The following is a 16,620-nucleotide window of genomic DNA, read 5'->3' as shown; positions in this document are numbered from 1 at the left end:
GTAGCATGAACAAGAACTAGATCTTGGTTGCTCTAAGCTACCAAATCCTAGGATTATTTGTTGCCGCAACATAACCGTGTTCGTCCTGATTAACATGCCCAGTTCTGGATCGCCTTTTCCAGGCTTCTAGCACACATCAGTGCACTTGGCAAATGCTGCTGTCTGATTCAGTCTAGAGACCTGGCCCAATCCTCACCCATGATCAAAGAGATAGATAACATTATTTTATAGGCAGTAGACCTAAGGCCTAGCAGATGGAGGGAACTGCCCCAGAACATATCATCAGAAGCAATGGACAAAAATTCTCTTCCCTGCCAGGCCACACCCCAACCTGGGGCAGCGAGCAAGGACTTCTGCAGGGTGGGCTGAGCCACTGGTCAGTTCCCACCGTCCCCCTTCACATCCTGAAGGGCAAAGGCCCACTTGTCTCTAGGGTGGAGGAGGATAGGGACACACCCCACTCAACCCAGCCCTAGGAACCTTCAAGAAGCCCAGGAGGCAAGGCTGTACTCACACTTGTGGCGTACTGGATGTCCTTCCAGATAGACGTCTCCCGGGAGAGGTCGGAGGCCTCAAAGAGGTTGTCCAGGATGACCTCTCCGATCATGTCATGGCGAGAGAAGCGGTCGAAGTCGAAGACACTGAGATGTAGCTTGCGGTCGGCCAGCTCCTCGTAGGGCACCGGAAAGTGGAAGTTCTCATCGAAGGTGGGGTTCAGGGTCTTGCGGTGCACCCGGGTCTGCAGCTTGCACTTGCGATCAGGCAGGAGGTAGATCTTGACGTAGGGGTCAGAGCTGCCACAGAAGTCCTTGGCAGGGAGGTCGAAGGCCTTCAGGATGCGCACGATCAAGGTCTCGCTCTCGTAGTCGTAGCGCAGGCTGAAGTTGATTTTCCCGCAGCTCTTGGTGGCCTCGGACTTGGCATCGTCCCCGTCCACGGACTTCTGCTTGTAGAGTTCAGGCTTGATTCGGCCAATGCTGGTGGGCTGCTCTGCCGCCGGGGGCAGCTCGTTGCCGTAGTCCACGCTGGAGACGTGCATCTGCCGTGGCAGGTGGCGCTTGAAAGACGTGTGCCTGGCGGGGGGCGGGAGGGGGCAGGGACAGCGTGGTCAGGGCTCCAGGGGGAGGAGCGTGCGGGCCACACCTCCTGGCCGCCCTGGCTCATCCTACCCTTTGCGGGGCCCTTTTCCTCCTGCTCGCGGACCCTCTCTCCGCTTGCACACACTTTGTTCGTGGGTGGTTGCCAGCATTACAAGTCTACAGAAAGGAGTTGGAATGGGGCCTGGTATAGCCTAAGCTCAGTTAATGGTAGCCTTTGCTGCCATTTTTTCCCCCCTGCTTGCTGGGTTTCTTTCCTGGTAGACTGACTCTGGTTCCCCCATAAAACCATGAGAGCCCTTAGGAGAAGGACCATCCTTTCTTACCCTGGCCATGGCTGTCCCTTCGTCATCATCGCCCGTTCTACCACCCACACCGTAGTTAACATTTATTGGGCTTGGGACCCAGACGGCGTAGGTTCATATTGGCTCTGCCGCTGTCTGGCTATGTGACCTTGGTCCAGTTATTCAACTTCTCTGAACTACAAAATGAGGATAATAAAAGTAGCAATTGCATAGGATTGCTGTGAGGAGGAACCGGATTCATACACATAAAAAGCACTTAGAACAGGGCCAGGTGTATAGTAAGCGATACATCGTCTACTCCAGATTGTCAAAGAATCCAGCTCTGATGGATTCCTTCCTTGGCTCCTCACAGCAGCCTTATGAGTCATCAGCCCTATTTTAGTCTGGAAAACTGAGGCTTAAGAAAGGTGAGCGACTCGCCCGAGGTCATATGATGAACTCTGAAAATGTGACCCCCAGCACGTTCGTTCCTGGACTCCCAGCTGAAGACCTGGTCTCTTCCCTTCGGCTGGTCCCCTGGGAGCCTGGGGACACATTGCAGGGACCCAGGAGCCCACAGGAGCCGTAGGTTTGAATAAATACAAGTCGTGCATATGCACCACTTCCGTGTCCGAATTTAGGGTAGGCTGTTTGTTATCACGTGGTGGGAGTTGGTTTTGGTTTTCTCAGTTAAAGAATGCCATGTATACAACCACTGTCCTGGGGTGGGGGTGGGGGGACTCTGTCCAAGGTTATAAAGGAATCCTCGTTCTCCAAATGTTGGGAACCTCTTGTCCTATATCCCGTGCACGGCAGACCCTATCGACAAGGCTTTATTGGCATATCCCTAGACACACCACGAACTTTTATGCCTCTGGGCCTTTGCATAGTCTCTGCCCTCTGCCTGCAATCTCTCCTTCCCTCCAAATACCCAACACCTCCCAGCGCACACCACGGAGCACAGCGCCCCACCTCCAAGGTTGCCCTCTCCTGCGGCCTTTCCTGGTGCCCAGCTCCCAGCTGGTTACCCACCGCGGGGCACATCGTCTGTTATATTCTCCAATCGGAGTGCATGTGATGTTACTGCTGGCCTCTGCTCCTCACGGGCTAGAACCTCATTAACGTCTTGAGTAGCAGAATGTGGCGGTGTGGCGGTCAGGGAAGGGAGAGGTCCACCCTCACCTGGTAGACGACGCTGGCTCTGTGGTCTGTCGCTGGAGCCGCGTGTGACGCATGACGTGCTCCTTGACCGACATCTGCACCTCGGCCGGGATGTCTGGGGACGTGTGGCTGATCTTCACAGCCGCCTCCAGGAAGCCCAGAGTGTTGGTATCCTTCAGCTTGTCCGCCATGGTGCCTCTGGAGCCGGGGCTCTGGGGGGCCTCCGGGGGAGGGTTAGCAGAAGCGGGACTGGAGGCCTCCTTGCTCCTCCAGGGCATCCAGCACAGCTTCCAAAAGAGAAAGAGAAAAACTGCCACCAGGGCCACGCCACACACAATCACTACCACTGCGAGGAGGCTGACAGAGGGGCCTGCCCTCGGCGAGAGCCGGGCAGGGAGGGACAGAGACAGACAGAGGTGGGCAGAAGCAGGAGAGGGTGTTGGTGGAGGGGGCACACAGAAGGGACAAAGACGGGAGAAGAGAAAAGAACGCTCATGAGAAAGCTGTCAGCCGGAGGAGAGGTGGTTTTCGGGGTGGCGCTCCGCAGTGCACTTGGTGAAATGTCTGCAGCCCGGCCCTGGCCTCCGCCGATGCCCCCTCACACCCTTCCCCCTCCCACCCCTGGCCCTGCCCCCTCCCCCACTGCCAGCCTGGGGAGCACCTGTGCTGCCTCCCCTACTGCCTGTCGGCATGCACAACGGGAAGGGAAAGTAATTTAAATCGCAGCCTAAGCAAATGTGCAAATTCGTGAAGCGTTCACATTTGGATGCTGTTTGAATTTCTATTAGAGCTGTTACTATGGCCAGACTTATAGCAGAGTCATTTTTTGTACACAGCGCTCTTCCTCCACAGGCTGGGTGGCCTTGGGGACCAGAGGCTTGGCCAACTCCATCTCTTCCCTTACCCCACCCCTGTGGAGCCCAGAGCGGGAGCTCAGCAGTCACTTGAAGTGAATGAGAGGCAGGGGTTCAGTCTCAGGCTTCGTCTGGACTCTCAACTCTGCACACAGTAGGCTCAGTAAATACTTGGATGAAGTCGGAATTCGACCCACACAATTTATTTCCAAGCTACATACAAGTGATTCCTGTAGCTGGCTTTTCCCATTCCCATGGCCAGTTGAGAGCTTTGCTGTAAAGCTGGTATTTTTGAATGTCATGGTTGGTTCAGAGGTGGGCACTCACTGCCTTGCCCCCCAGGCCACCCCCGCCCCCAGCAGGATGCCCGTGAACCCAAGAGAGCTGTGGGGGGATGCCTTCCTCTGGAAGAAACGATTAAGATCTCCCACCACCCCCTTTTGGAATGACCCTTAGAGCCCAAAGCCTCTTCTCTCTCTGAGAGGTCAGAAGGCTCCGAACCAACGACACACATGGCGGGGTATGCACTAAAGTCAAGGCCATGGAGGAGCCTTGAGTGGCTTGGGTGACAATGGAAAAGTTGAGAAATTCCACCACTCTCATCATCATCACACCAAATTTCTGGAAACTCTGGAAGAGGCCAGATGACCTGGTAACTGGACCTGTGCTCCTGTGTTCCCTTTGGAGGGGTGTGTCCACCCAGTCTCTCTATGACTTGCATGGCCCCTGCAAGCCTGTGGGTTTGCAGGCTCTGGATTATCCTGGCCCAGCGCCCCAGGGATTTTAGGATTTAAGGTGAGAAATGACCCTACAAGTCAGATGGGAGCAGTGTTCCGGAGAAGGGACTTGCCTGGGGTCGCGGGTCAGACTCAGAGCCTACACCAGGGTCTAGAGGTGCACTGCCCAGCCTGGGGCTCCATCCACTGTCCTAACCAGGCTATTGTTTCCCTGTGGTTTTATATTTGTCTGATTCAGAGCCTATTACAGAAACTGGCGCATGAGAACAAAGGAGTGAATGAATGAATTAATGACACATGAAAGAGCTATAATGATCTCTCAACCAGCATTTACTGAGCACCTGCGGGTACCAGGGGCTAAGCTAGGCTTGCAGTACCGAGATGCCAAGTCCCTCCTGGGGGGAATCCAGAGTACTCTCCTAGCACACAGGCACCAGGGAAAGCTGTCCCCCATCTAGAGGAACCTGGGAAGGAGGTGAGAACGTCAGCTACCGTCTCTGGGGAGCTCGCACTGCCTTCTACCTCCCTGGCTGTAGGGCACTGGCCTGGATCAACTGTCACAGCCACCCTCTGCAAGCCCAGGCCCCTGCACAGAGACACTGGAGCCCCTACCTGGCCAGAGGAGCTGGGTGGGATTAGTCCTTCACCCAGAGACTGCCATCTGGAAAGCCGATTCTAAGTTCACTTCTAAACTAAAGGTCTCTAGTGTGGTGTGCATGTATCCTGGGAGCACAAGAGTAAATTTATCAGATTGCTTTCATATTTATTTGTCATCTTAAAAACAATAAATGAGAGTTGCAATATACACGTTGATAGTAATAGAAATGATAGCATTTTATTTTTGGATTTAGTTAAGTTTTGAACATTACGAGGTCCAAGGTACAAAATACTTTTTATGCATTCGCTCGTTTAATACTCTCCAGTGAAATAGGTGTGATTATTACTTTCGTTTTGCAGATGAGGAAGGTAAGGCACAGAGGATGAGATTGCCCGGGGTCACGCGGCTGGTAAGCCACGGGATGGAGAGACGACCCACATGTGTATGTAACATGGGAACAAATATATATTGGAGGCATTAAATCAAATAATTTGTGCTGTTATGAGTTCATTATCTAAATGGTTTGGAGACTGCTTCAGTAGGCCCTTATGCCCCTGGGGTTCACGAGGAAAGCCTCCACAGATAGACGGGTCCTTATTCTAAGTATCCAGCCATCTCTAGACCTTTCACATCTGCTCTCGGTTACAGCTGCTCGGGATGCATTCTCTACCATATGAGTCACCTTAAAACAAAAAGGTATTTCTAGGGCTTTGCTTTCCTTTGATCATGCATCTTACTTGCTCTGGTAATAATTAGAATTTTAATGAGAAAGGGGGAGAAATGGGGGGAATCCAGAGAGCATAGAGTGCATTTAAATGTTCAGCCTGACAAAAAACTGAATTCATAAATGAAAAGAGAGGTGGGGGAAGGGGGCGGGCTGAGGGAATCAGTTTTCCTCGGTGTGGCTGCTATTTTGAATGCCTGGGCACGTGCCCCCGCCCCCCCCCACCTCCCACTGTTGTTCCCTCAGAGCTGCGATTAGGGCAGGCAGAGGTATGGATTATTGGGAATCAGCACCCAGCGCTCAATACTGGTTATGTAAGACCAAGAGGCCCTTCCTCTGCCTGGAGAATCTCTTTCCAGGACATCACGCCCAGAGGCATTATACGGAGACTTGGGTCCTGTTGCTGAGTGGATTCACCCCCACCAGGGATGCAAGGCAGTGAGCAAGGCTGCTAAAGATACGCAGAATTAGGACAAGGCAAAGGTGACTGTAGAGGATTTAGCCCTTATAAAATCACTATATGTGGCCTTGAACTCAGCCAGCCCGCAGAGCATGGTTGAAGGTCTACTGAGGCTGGGAAGGTAGACTCCTGTCTCCTGTACGGTCTAAAGGCTCTGGCAGGGGCCAGATCGGCAACGATGTGTGCCTTGCTACCCCAGTCCTGCTGGGTCCAACCCACCAGGACGTGCTGCCCTCTAGCAAACCACAGGTGCACGAGTCGCCTTCAAGGCCTTTTTCCCACCCATCTTGTTTGAACCTCAACACTGTGAGGCAGATAGAATTTTGACAGGCAGCTCAGCCGCCTCTGAGTCCTGATCCAGTGCTCTCCGTATTTCATACCGCTATCATGCACTAGTTTCACGGCAGTAAGGGAGAAATCCCTTCCTAAATCTTGGTACTCTTCCTCCCTTTCCTCTTCCTTCTTTATTTCCTCTTCAGCTTGGAGAGAAAGAATCACTGCCCTGGGGTCAGACTGGGCTCCTTCAATGTCCATCTCCACTGGCTTTAAACTGTGTGACTTTGGCAAGCTACTTAATCTCTCAAGCCTCATTTTCCGCATCCGTGATATGGGTATAATAATAGTATCTGCCTCCTAGGGTCATTCTGAGGTTTCAGTGAGATCAAAAGTGCTGAGGACAGTGCCTGGGATGTAGTAATAAATATAATAAATATTAGCTGTTTCTATTAGGATCACCTAGTTCTGCCCAGTCTAGTTTTGAATATCTCCTTGTTCGGGAAAGTCTCATTGGCAGAACACCTGCAAGCCACGGACACTAACAGAGAGAGCTTTAACTTTGTCATTACAAACGAGGAATGACCTTACTAGCAGAAAGGATATAAGTACTTCATACAAAGCTACATGTCAAGACATAATACGTACTATATTAAAGATCTCACATCTCCGAGTTCTTCTGTCAATACTCATTTGCTTGCTACTTGTCCAGTTTCGTTGCTACCATCACCAGCCATCTGGTGAACAGAAGTGAGCTCCAAAGAAGTAAAAAGAAAATCATGGAAGAAAAATCAACAATGGAGAGAACACGCTATGGTTTGGCAAAGTTCTCTTGGAAATTTGGAAGAAGGAAGTCCAGTCCATTACTCAACATTAGGTGTGAAACATCTTTATTCAGGGGTCAGAAGAATCCAGTATTCCATGGGCACCTGGTTTGGGAAATCCTATTGGCCAATCACCCAGCAGCCTCTGGGAGAGCAAAGAGCTGGGCAGCTAGGCTTTGGAAACACACCCGGTGACCTGGCATCGCGCAGGGGCATGTGGCTTCTAACCCGGCAGGGAAGGCAGACTTCACTGAGTGCTCAGACACTGGGAGGGTAGCTCGGGCAAGCACCAGCGCCAGAATGGCCACAGAGCACATCCATCCCCATTTCTAACTGTGTGACCTTGAGCAAGTTACTTAACGTTCTCCAAACTCTGGTTTCCTCTTTGATTTGATAGGGATTCTAAGGCCTCCTACATTACAAAGTCATTATGAATATTAAATGCACTAAGACTTTGGGCACAGCTCCTGGTATGTGGTCAGTGTTCCCCACATGTAAGTTGCTATTTTTCTTCATGTGTTACTTTTTTTGGTGGCAAATAATACAGAATGGACCCAAAGCTGGGCCCTCTTGAGACAGGGAAGGGGGACACCAGACCACAGGGCAAGGCATCCAAGAGACCTCAGGCCCCTCTTCTCTCCAGGAAAGTGAAGATCTCCCCAAAGCCCACGAGGGCGAGAATTGCTCGTCAGGTTCAGTGAGACTGTCTGGCAGGGGGATTGGCTCATGGCCTCCCTCTTCCCCCGGAAAATGCTGGGTTATTAATTAGCAACCCGGGCCTTTCTTATCTCTCCAGACTGCCACTCCTTTCTACAAAGACAGAGCCCTGGCGCCCCCTCCCCTCCTCCCCGCCCAGAGGGTTAGGGTTCATCAGCAGCTCTGATCACCTGCTATTGTTTCCATTTTTCTAATAGGTTTCTAAGTCAGGAAAATCCATTTGGTAGCAGTAATAGGCATTTTTGCTAACAGATGGTACCTGAAAAGATAAACTGGGGAGAGGAAGGGAAAAGAAAGGACCATTTTCTCTGTTTTCCCCCAAAGCTGGAGAAAGCTGGCTTCAGGGCCTGGGACTGCTGGTAGACCCTTGGAAATGGTTTCTGGGCCGGCCTCTATGGAGCAGGGGCCTCCCGGGCTGAGAAGCCCTCATTCAGACACAGAACCGAGACACAGACAAGCACAACCCAGAGATCAGACAGCAAGAAATGCAGAGGCCCAAGACCCTGGAAGGAACAGCACCAAGTCTGGGAAGGGAAAAGACTCTGGGCAGAACCATTCATATTAATACTGGTAATATTATTTATTTCTTTCTACATGGTCAGCACCGTGCCCCTTACATTATCTCCTTTAATCTTTACCACCTCCCTAAGAAATTAGTATGCACCTCTCAAAGATAAATTAACTCAGCTTAGAGATGTTAACTAAAGTAACTTCTCCAAGGATACATCGCATTATGCAAAGGAGCTGGGATTTAAACGTGGGACTTCTGATGCCAAAGTCGGAGCTTCTGAGCCAGGCCCCTGAAGGGAAAGCTGCATGGGAAGCCAGGTAGGCATTTCTTTGTTATAATCAGGAGAGTGTGGGACACATCCTCCACTATGTGGCCCAATCCTCTGTACCTGGGTAGAAACCTGGAGACTAGGACTATGACCAACCTTGTACCTGGGTAGAAACCTGGAGACTAGGACTATGACCAACCTCGCCCCCCATCTCTTTCTTCTTCCCCAGAAAGTATAGACACTGCGGGTTACCCACCAGGCTCCAGGCCAATAACCAGTGGCCCCTGGAAACGCCTTGTCCAGAGATACATGTCCCTGAGAAACACCTGAGAGTGCGCGCATCTGTGCGTGTGTGTATGTGTGCGCCCACGCGTGCACGTGTGTGTTGGGGGAACAGGGGCTATTCTGTTCTAAGCCTTACAGACGTGGTCCATTAATAATAAACTCTGCCACGGCTTGTAAATTTATTAGGAGAAGCTGGTGTAATTAAAATTCAGGGTTAGGGGGAGGGGGAGCCAAGAGCCTTTGCTTCCCTTCCTTCTTTCAGAGATCCAGGCTGAACTACCGATGGGGATAATTAGCAGAGTCCAAACAGAGAAGGAATTAATGCCCCTGAAAAGCTGCAATGAGGAGAGACAATGCTGGGCTAATTATGGCCGCACCAGCTTTATGACTGGGCACCAGCTTCCACCATCATTAGGGGACTCAGAGATAAATCGGAGACTAATGTGGAGTGCTGCAGCTAACAGAGCATTGGCATTAATTTAGTATTATTATTAGTATTATTAGTATTATTATTTTGGCAGATGGTAACTGTACCTTTCTGTCTGATTAGTCAGGGCTTGGGGCCCCTCTGAGATGTGGACATCAAGGCTGGGGTGTTGGGGGGGAGAGGCAGACAGCCAGAAAGTTTATTTCCCTCTACGCCCCCCTTCCTGTTCACACCTGCAAGGACTGAGAGGAGAGGTCTGCCCGGGCCCACATGGAGCAAGAAAAACAGATCAGCAAGAGAGAGAAGGGGGGGATGAGACAGCGTTGTATACCTAGGGCATCCTGTTATATACCTACAGCGGGATATCCTGCTCACCTCCCCTTTCAAAGCCCCCTTCGATGAAAATTCCGAAGTGTGGCTCAGTCTTCTGTGTTCAGAGACCTCTTTTCTTAAGCGGGACCAGCAAGGGTGCCACCTAGCTTGGACAGGACTTTCTCTTACCCTGCTTTTTTCCCCACTCCAGACAGCCTTACACAGACCCTGAAGAAACCTGGCTGGATCCAGATGCCTCAATCTTAGTCCTAATTTTCTGCAGCCACACGTTATACCCTCAAGTCTAAGGACAGAAGAACAAAACAGTTAGAACACATCTTCCGTACAGAGCGTGGAGGGGATGGGTCTACTATTCCACTCTTAGAGTTCCCACAGACAGAGGTAGAAGAAAACTTCTAGAAATGTAAATCCAAGTGCTCTACAGCTCCTAGATACTTTACCCCAGTTCTAGAAGATTAAAGTTGAAGACACACCATAAAGTCCGAACAGCATCTAAAGGATTGTACACTGCACCTTTCCTCAAAGAAGGCAAAATCTGCAGAACTTCTTCCTTCCAGCAAGAGTTAGGGAGTAACTGATTATTTAGTTATAGAAACGGGACCTTCATTTTTTGATAAAATGCTATGCATTTAACTTGCCGTCACAAGCAGGAAAAATCTTACCTGTGCCGCCAAAGGCCAGCTTCAACACCAGGTGACTGAATCAAACATATCCAGAGTCAGTAGAGAAGTGAACCAACAGTACGTACTTCACACGGCCACAAAGAATAACCATTCCTGGCCTCCAGCTTGGCAGGGGCAGGGCAGCTCAGGGTCCCCCATCAGTTCCTGAATTTTTTGGAACACCTCTAAACCTGCGCTTGCTGCCTCAAATCCAGAACTCTCCTACCCACACCCAACACTCCACACTTTGGCCTATGCGACAAATTCATTCGTCTCCACAAGGCCGATGGCAGGAAGAAGGAAGGGAACTGCCTGTAGTGTCCACTTGCAGGGGTGGGGGGGGGTGTATATTAAAGAGGAAAGTAGACCCTTCGCCTTCAGAATGTTTAAAGAAAACTGGAACTTGCTTCTGTCTGGGACAGTTTGTGTAGAGGTGTTTCAAGTCAGGAAAGCTAAGGAGGTCTGATTAAGGTTTCCTGTGCAATTCCTAGCACAGACCATGGCATGTAGGAGGGTCCCAGGAAATGATAGCAGAGTCGGAATCCCAATTGTTGAATCTCAGGGTGTTACTAGAACTCCCGTGAGCTAGAGACTTTGAGTAGGAGGAAGGCAGGGGAAACATACAGAGGTAAAGAGAACTGGGTAGGCTCTAGTCACTTGCATTTTTCACGAAAATACGAATGAAAAGATCCAGCATTTCTCTGACTGGAGAATCTGGCAGTGGCTCTGGGATGCAGGGAGTAGGCTAGGATGTAGGCTACCTGGGGGCCTGGTCCTGAACTGCACAGGATCTCCCCAGACTTGTGCTCACTTAAGCCCCAAGATCACAAAGCCACTCTCAACCACTTTCTTTCTTTTGCTGAGATCAAGGGTCTCCTTCTGCCTCCTCCTCCCTTTCAGCCCCCTTGCTTGGTCCCCGGGGGGCTTCCTGAGGCTTGTGACTCAGCAGCCAAAGTTCAAGTCCCCCAGCGCTGACAAGTCAAGCTCAAGCAGCCTGCAGGGAAGGCAAGCTGATTCATCTGAGCCTGCTTGCTCTCACTCCTCAACCCTCCCACCCTCAGCCTAGCCACCAGGTACCCGTCATTCCAGACTACAGGGTGTCCCTCTGGAGTCAGAACACCAGTGCCTCCCTGTATCAGAATGTTCCACACACACATACACCCTCCCCAGCACGCAGCATTTCTGCTCTGGACAGACGGGGGAGGAGGGCAGCCTCCATCCCAGGTGGAACTCGACAGGTGTGTTCTTACCTCAAATTATCCCCTTTAGGGTTTGAGAAGTCAGGCTCAGCATTAAGGCCCTCCCTGGGAATGAATTGTTGGAGGTGAGCGTGGAAGAGAGCTGGGTAAGCAGGCAGGAAGAGACTGTCTAACTTGGGGGAAATTGTGTGTCTGGGCGATATGAGGACAGGGATGGTGCAACGGATGATGGCACCTGAGAACCAAAATCTAATAACACTTGCTGGGCCTACTCTATTCCGAGATTCTTCAAGAGGGAGAATCAACCTCTCCAACATCCCTCATGGTACCACCCTCTGAAAGTTTTTCTTTAGGTCTAACCTCAGTCCCTTCTGCTGCAGTAATCAACCCATTGATCGAACATTGCCAGGGCCAGAGAGAGTGCACGCGAGAGAGCAGCGCCCCCTACAACCCACGCAGGGCTGTGGTGCGCTCTACTCCCGCAAGGCTGGACACAATCCTCCCCTTGGCCCACTACCTTCCTTCTATTCCTCTACCCCCTCAGCGGCCCGGTTCCCAAGCTAGGACCTTACCAACAGTTCTGACCTTTAACCTCAAGCGAAAACAGGGCCCTGGAACCTGCGGTCTCCGGGGAGCTTACCCCACCTGTACCTGCTCCGTAACCGCCGCTCCAGTCCCCGTCTTCTGGTCCCTGGAGACGCGCGTGGAGACGAAATTCCCGCCTCTCGCGGCCCCTTCCTCCCTTTCCCGCGCCGTTGGTGCGGAACCACAGGGGCGACCCTCGCCTACTCCGAGGCCCAGAGCCACCGGGGTCAGGGCTGGGAGACGAGGAGGGGCGATGTCTGCGGAGCCAAAGGAACCCCGGCGCCTTGGTCCCTGCAGGATCTCCCCACCCCCACTCCGCATCCTCTCGAGGCTTCGCACTGCCCCCGCGCCCCTCCCCCCCGGAGGGAAGGAGACCCGGTGCTCCCTCTCGCCCAGGACCCTCCAGACGTCGGCATCCTGACAAAGAAGCCCGGCTGCAGCGGGCGAGCGCGGCCGCACGGCGCTGGTGCGGCAAGTAAATACCCGAGCCGGCGGGCCGCCTACCCTCCCGCGGCTCCCGCCGCCAGGGCGCGACACGCCATTCCCGCTGTCGCGACTCCCGAGAGACGCCGCAGCCGCGCGCCGGGCCCGGGCCCTGCCGGGCTCGGGCTCCGGACTCACCGGCTCCGGCAAGCTCGCCTCGGCTCGGGCTCCCGCCTGGGGTCGGCGACCGCCGGGGCTGCGTCCGGCGCACAGTCCGCGCCGTTCGGTCAGGAGGCGCCCGCTTGGCAAAGTCGGCGAAAGGCACCGGCTCAGTCGCGCACCGGCCCCGAGTCCGAGTGAGTCAGAGAGGGACCGAGGGAGCGAGTTATAGGGGCGGGCGTTGGGGGGAGGATGCCGAGACACCCTCCCCCACCCCGCCCCCCGCCCCCCGGCGGAGGTGCAGACAGCCACTCGCAGCCGGAGACACGTTCGGACACAAAGACCTAGTGCCGCCCGCAGACCCAAGTTTCTCCCTGAGACCAGGGGGCTCGGACCGCGTTGCCCGTGAGAGCAGACAAACGGACGCGCAGACCGACAGACGGACCCTGGGACCTCGACACTCCCAAGAAACGAGTTACTTCCTCCGCCGGGATGTCCCTGGTCTCCTGCTCGCTCCACAGACCCCTTCCCTGGCAGATCGCCCGCAGGGTGAGCGGAGAGACGCTAGGGAAACTGAGGCCCCCGTGGGGCGCCGCACCCCGGGAGCGCGGCTTTGCGCGAGATCCCCGAAGAGTCGCACGGGGAGGGGGCTCTGGGATTCTCTGCCTCCCAGGTCCCTTTCACGTCTCTCCGCTTGCCCTGTGGGCAATGGAACAGGGCACTGGCTGGGGCTGGTTCCGAATCCAGGATCCTGAGCTGGAGTTCTCTGTCTAGGTTCCGGGGTTCCCGGGGCCGGAGCTCTGGGAGGGAGGATTCTCAGGGCGAGAATCCAGGAAGAGAGGGGTCCTCGGATTTCCCGTTACCTGAGCCGGCCGCGCTCGGACTCCTCTCTGGGGGCTGTAGCTCGAAGCTCCGACAAGTCTCCACGTCCAGCCCGAGAGGGGGCGGCCGGGCCCGGCACAGCGAGGCCAGGAGCGCGAGCGCCGCCTGGCACCGAGGCCCCCCGGTCCCCCACACCCCACTCATGCCCGGGACACCCCGGCGCTTCAAGCAGCCTCCAGAACCCGTGCCGCCGCCGAACTGGGGCGGGGCGAAGCGGCCCCAGGAAGACCCTCCCCGCAGCGGCCCCCTGCGGCTCCGTTCAGCTTTTAATCGCTTCCCCGCAGGGTCTCCGCCCCTCACGTGGCATCCCGCGGCAGCTGGCAAGTCTGGCGCCTCACGGCCGCCCCCTCTACACCCAGGGACAGGTCTGAGTCCCGGCGGGTTCGAGCCCGTTTGTCCAGCACCCCAGAGGGTGCAAGGCCCAGGAAAGGGCCTGGGATCTGACTCCACATCCACTGCCTGGTGTTGACCTTGGGCCTCTCTGAGCCTCAATTCCCCACTCTGTAAAAGCGGTATAATGATTACGAGTGCTTCACAGGCTGCCTGGGAATATAAAGATAGTGTTCGTGAAAACAGTGTAATTGCCACATTCCACACAAGTGGCAACGAAATAGATAAACCCATTACAGAAAGAAGGATGACCCGACTGGGAGTGGGAGAACCTTGGCCAAGGTTCCTAACGGGAGAAGTTAGTCAGACTAGCCCCAAGTCCCAGCTTCGGAGGCAGAAGACAGTAAGACTGGGGGGCTATTCGACCTGCAGAAAGACTTTCTGGGCCCCGCAATCCTGCGGTCCACGGTACCCTTACGTTGCTATGGCAACGGGAGGCAGCGGCCGTCTCTCTCCATGGCAACGGGAGGGGAAAGTTTCTGGCAAATAGGAATGGGGGGGCATTTCAAGAGGGCGCTCCGTTCCCGCCAGACCCATCTCCCCACAGCGGTGCAACGCCACCGGAGATCATGTATCTTGCTATTAAGCGTAGCCAGGGCCAGAAAGCCTGAAAACTAAACGGGAGGGTTGAGGCTAGACCTAAGGCAGACTTCCCCTCCAGGAACGGTGGCGTGAGGTCCAGGAACAGGTTGGTTGGGGGGCTCCGAGGCACCTCACTCAGCCCTGGAGGTCTATGGGCCGCCACCCGCCGCGGCCCTGCAGGGGGCCCTATCACGGAAATCGCGCCTCCTCGGCTTGTCGGCCGGTGGGCCCCCTCCATTGTGAGGTTCACCCGAATTTCCAGGCTCAGGTCCCTTTGCCTCCCCCGAGCTGGGAAGGAAACTTTAGCTGGAGTCTCCGGAAGCCGCGGGGCTGGTGTGTACCCGGGTGGCGGGTGGGGGAGGAGGGTCTTTCCTCCTAATTATCACGCTAATTGGAAGTGGCTCGGGCGGTGACTCACGTTCCAGAGGGAGGAGATTCGGAGCCCCAGCTCCTGGCGGTCTCCACATGCGCCATCTGCGCCAGCCGCGCTAGCTGGCCCTTGGACTGGAGAGCCCCGGGCAGCTAGTGCCCTGAGTACAGAGGGTCAAGCCGAGGCCTCAGAGGACCCAGGCTTAACCGGAAGGTTTTTGCTCTTGGGAAGCGCTCCCTGGCTCTGTCCACGGTGCTGAAGGCCCAACTGGTGCAGCCGTAGCGTGGGCACAGGGTTAGGGAAGGTGGGGGGGATGGGCAATTGTGGCGGGTTCACAGCTTCCACCCTGACCTCCGGAACCTGCCATAGGAGAGAGCTAGGAACTCAGGCCAGAGGCACTGAGCAAGCATGATTCCGGCGACACTATGCAATCCAGGCCTCCTTCCTGAAGGAGGTGCTCAGTTGCTGTTCCAAGAATGGGTGAGGCTGTGGAATCCCCATTCGCCTCCCAGTGCTTCTAGAACCCACCTGAGGAGTCCAGAAGCCCTGTCACCTCCTGCTCCCCCACCAATGCAGAGATCAGCACCGGGGAGGCCCCTCGTTACATGCTCATTAGCAGTTTCCGAGGAAGCAGGTTTGTGTTTATGTAAAATACAAATGGAGAAGAACTGCTCTCTGCCCATGTTTATGGCAACTCTGTCACTCCGCGGCGATTTTTCCCTCCCCCTTCCGAGTTCCTGGGGAAATTTGCAGAACAAAGCGCCTTGTTTTGCCTTTGCAGAGAATGAAAAAGCACAGGAACTTCCAAGGGCCCAGGCCTGTGATGCAGGGTAATCAATATTTTGCTTTACAACGAGTGGGGGAATTTGCATCTAAACTGAAGGCAAAGGAGCCTGTTTGGAGCAGAGCAGGTGGCAGGAGCCGAGAATTAACAGATAATTTCTCATTGTTCCCGGATTCAGCCTCCACACTAGGCAAACGATTCTGCGGCGTCTCTGGCGCCCCAGCAGCTCTGGACCTGGCATTTCTCAACAGAACAGGGAGGAGTTTCTGCTCTGACAGGGCTGCGGGAAGGGGCTGGGTCTCCCGGGTCGGTCAATAAGTATTGAAGGAAACAAACTGAGGGCTTCAGAGGGGAGGGGGTTGGGGGAATGGGATAGGCTGGTGATGGGTATTAAGGAGGGCACGTATTGCATGGTGCACTGAGTGTTATACGCAAGTAATGAATCATGGAACTTTACTTCAAAAACTAGGGGTGTACTGTATGGTGACTAACATAATATAATATAAAAATCATTATAAAAAATAAGTATTGAATTTCGAGTGTGTGAATGAGTGTGTATGAAAGAGACAGAAAGAGAGACACAGATAGAGACACGAGAAAGAGAGGCAGAGAATGAGACATATAGAGACAAATATAGGAGATACAGAAGAGAACAGGGAAAGAGGGACAGAGGGACTCATATACACATAAAGGGACACTTATTCAGAGAGATGAAAGAGAAACTTTTTTTTACATTGAGAAAAAGCCCACCTTAGTTGCTTTCTTTGCCCTCTCTCCCTGCCCCCGAGGTTAATGCTGACACCTGCTGGCACTGGTGGTCACATAATAAGCCACAAACCAACCAACCAAACAAACAAAAACATGTAAAGATGGGCGCTCTTCCTCTCTAAAGCCCCTTTCCCTGACAAGCCCACTCCCATATGAAGAGACCAAATTCAGACTCCCAGGGTCTCACCCAGACCTGAAGAAGGAAGGGGGTAGGAAGAAGTAGAATTGCTGCCCCTCAACACTATCTTCCAGAGAAAGACCAC

General features: G+C 53.8%; 1 protein-coding gene across 4 annotated transcripts in view; it reads right to left on the bottom strand.

Moving 5' to 3' along the window:
* The window catches only part of SYT6 (synaptotagmin 6), a 56,171-nt gene extending 42,564 nt beyond the window's left edge, over positions 1 to 13,607 (bottom strand). For 3 of the 4 annotated variants that reach the window (XM_040626673.1, XM_008697750.2, XM_040626674.1), the window contains exons 1-3: positions 13,445 to 13,607; positions 2,564 to 2,912; positions 515 to 1,073 (exon numbers count right to left, since the gene is read on the bottom strand). In XM_040626673.1, the coding sequence (XP_040482607.1) occupies positions 515 to 1,073; positions 2,564 to 2,912; positions 13,445 to 13,607 (1,071 nt within the window). Of the gene's footprint in view, positions 1 to 514; positions 1,074 to 2,563; positions 2,913 to 13,444 lie in introns of those variants that run through there. The other variant, XM_040626675.1, reaches the window with a different exon arrangement.
* Between the last annotated feature and the right edge of the window lie 3,013 nt (positions 13,608 to 16,620).

Source organism: Ursus maritimus, unplaced genomic scaffold (assembly GCF_017311325.1).
Source record: "Ursus maritimus isolate PB19 unplaced genomic scaffold, ASM1731132v1 scaffold_12, whole genome shotgun sequence".
NCBI classification, from domain to species: Eukaryota; Metazoa; Chordata; class Mammalia; order Carnivora; family Ursidae; genus Ursus; species Ursus maritimus.
This window is presented reverse-complemented; position numbering and strand designations above follow the sequence as displayed.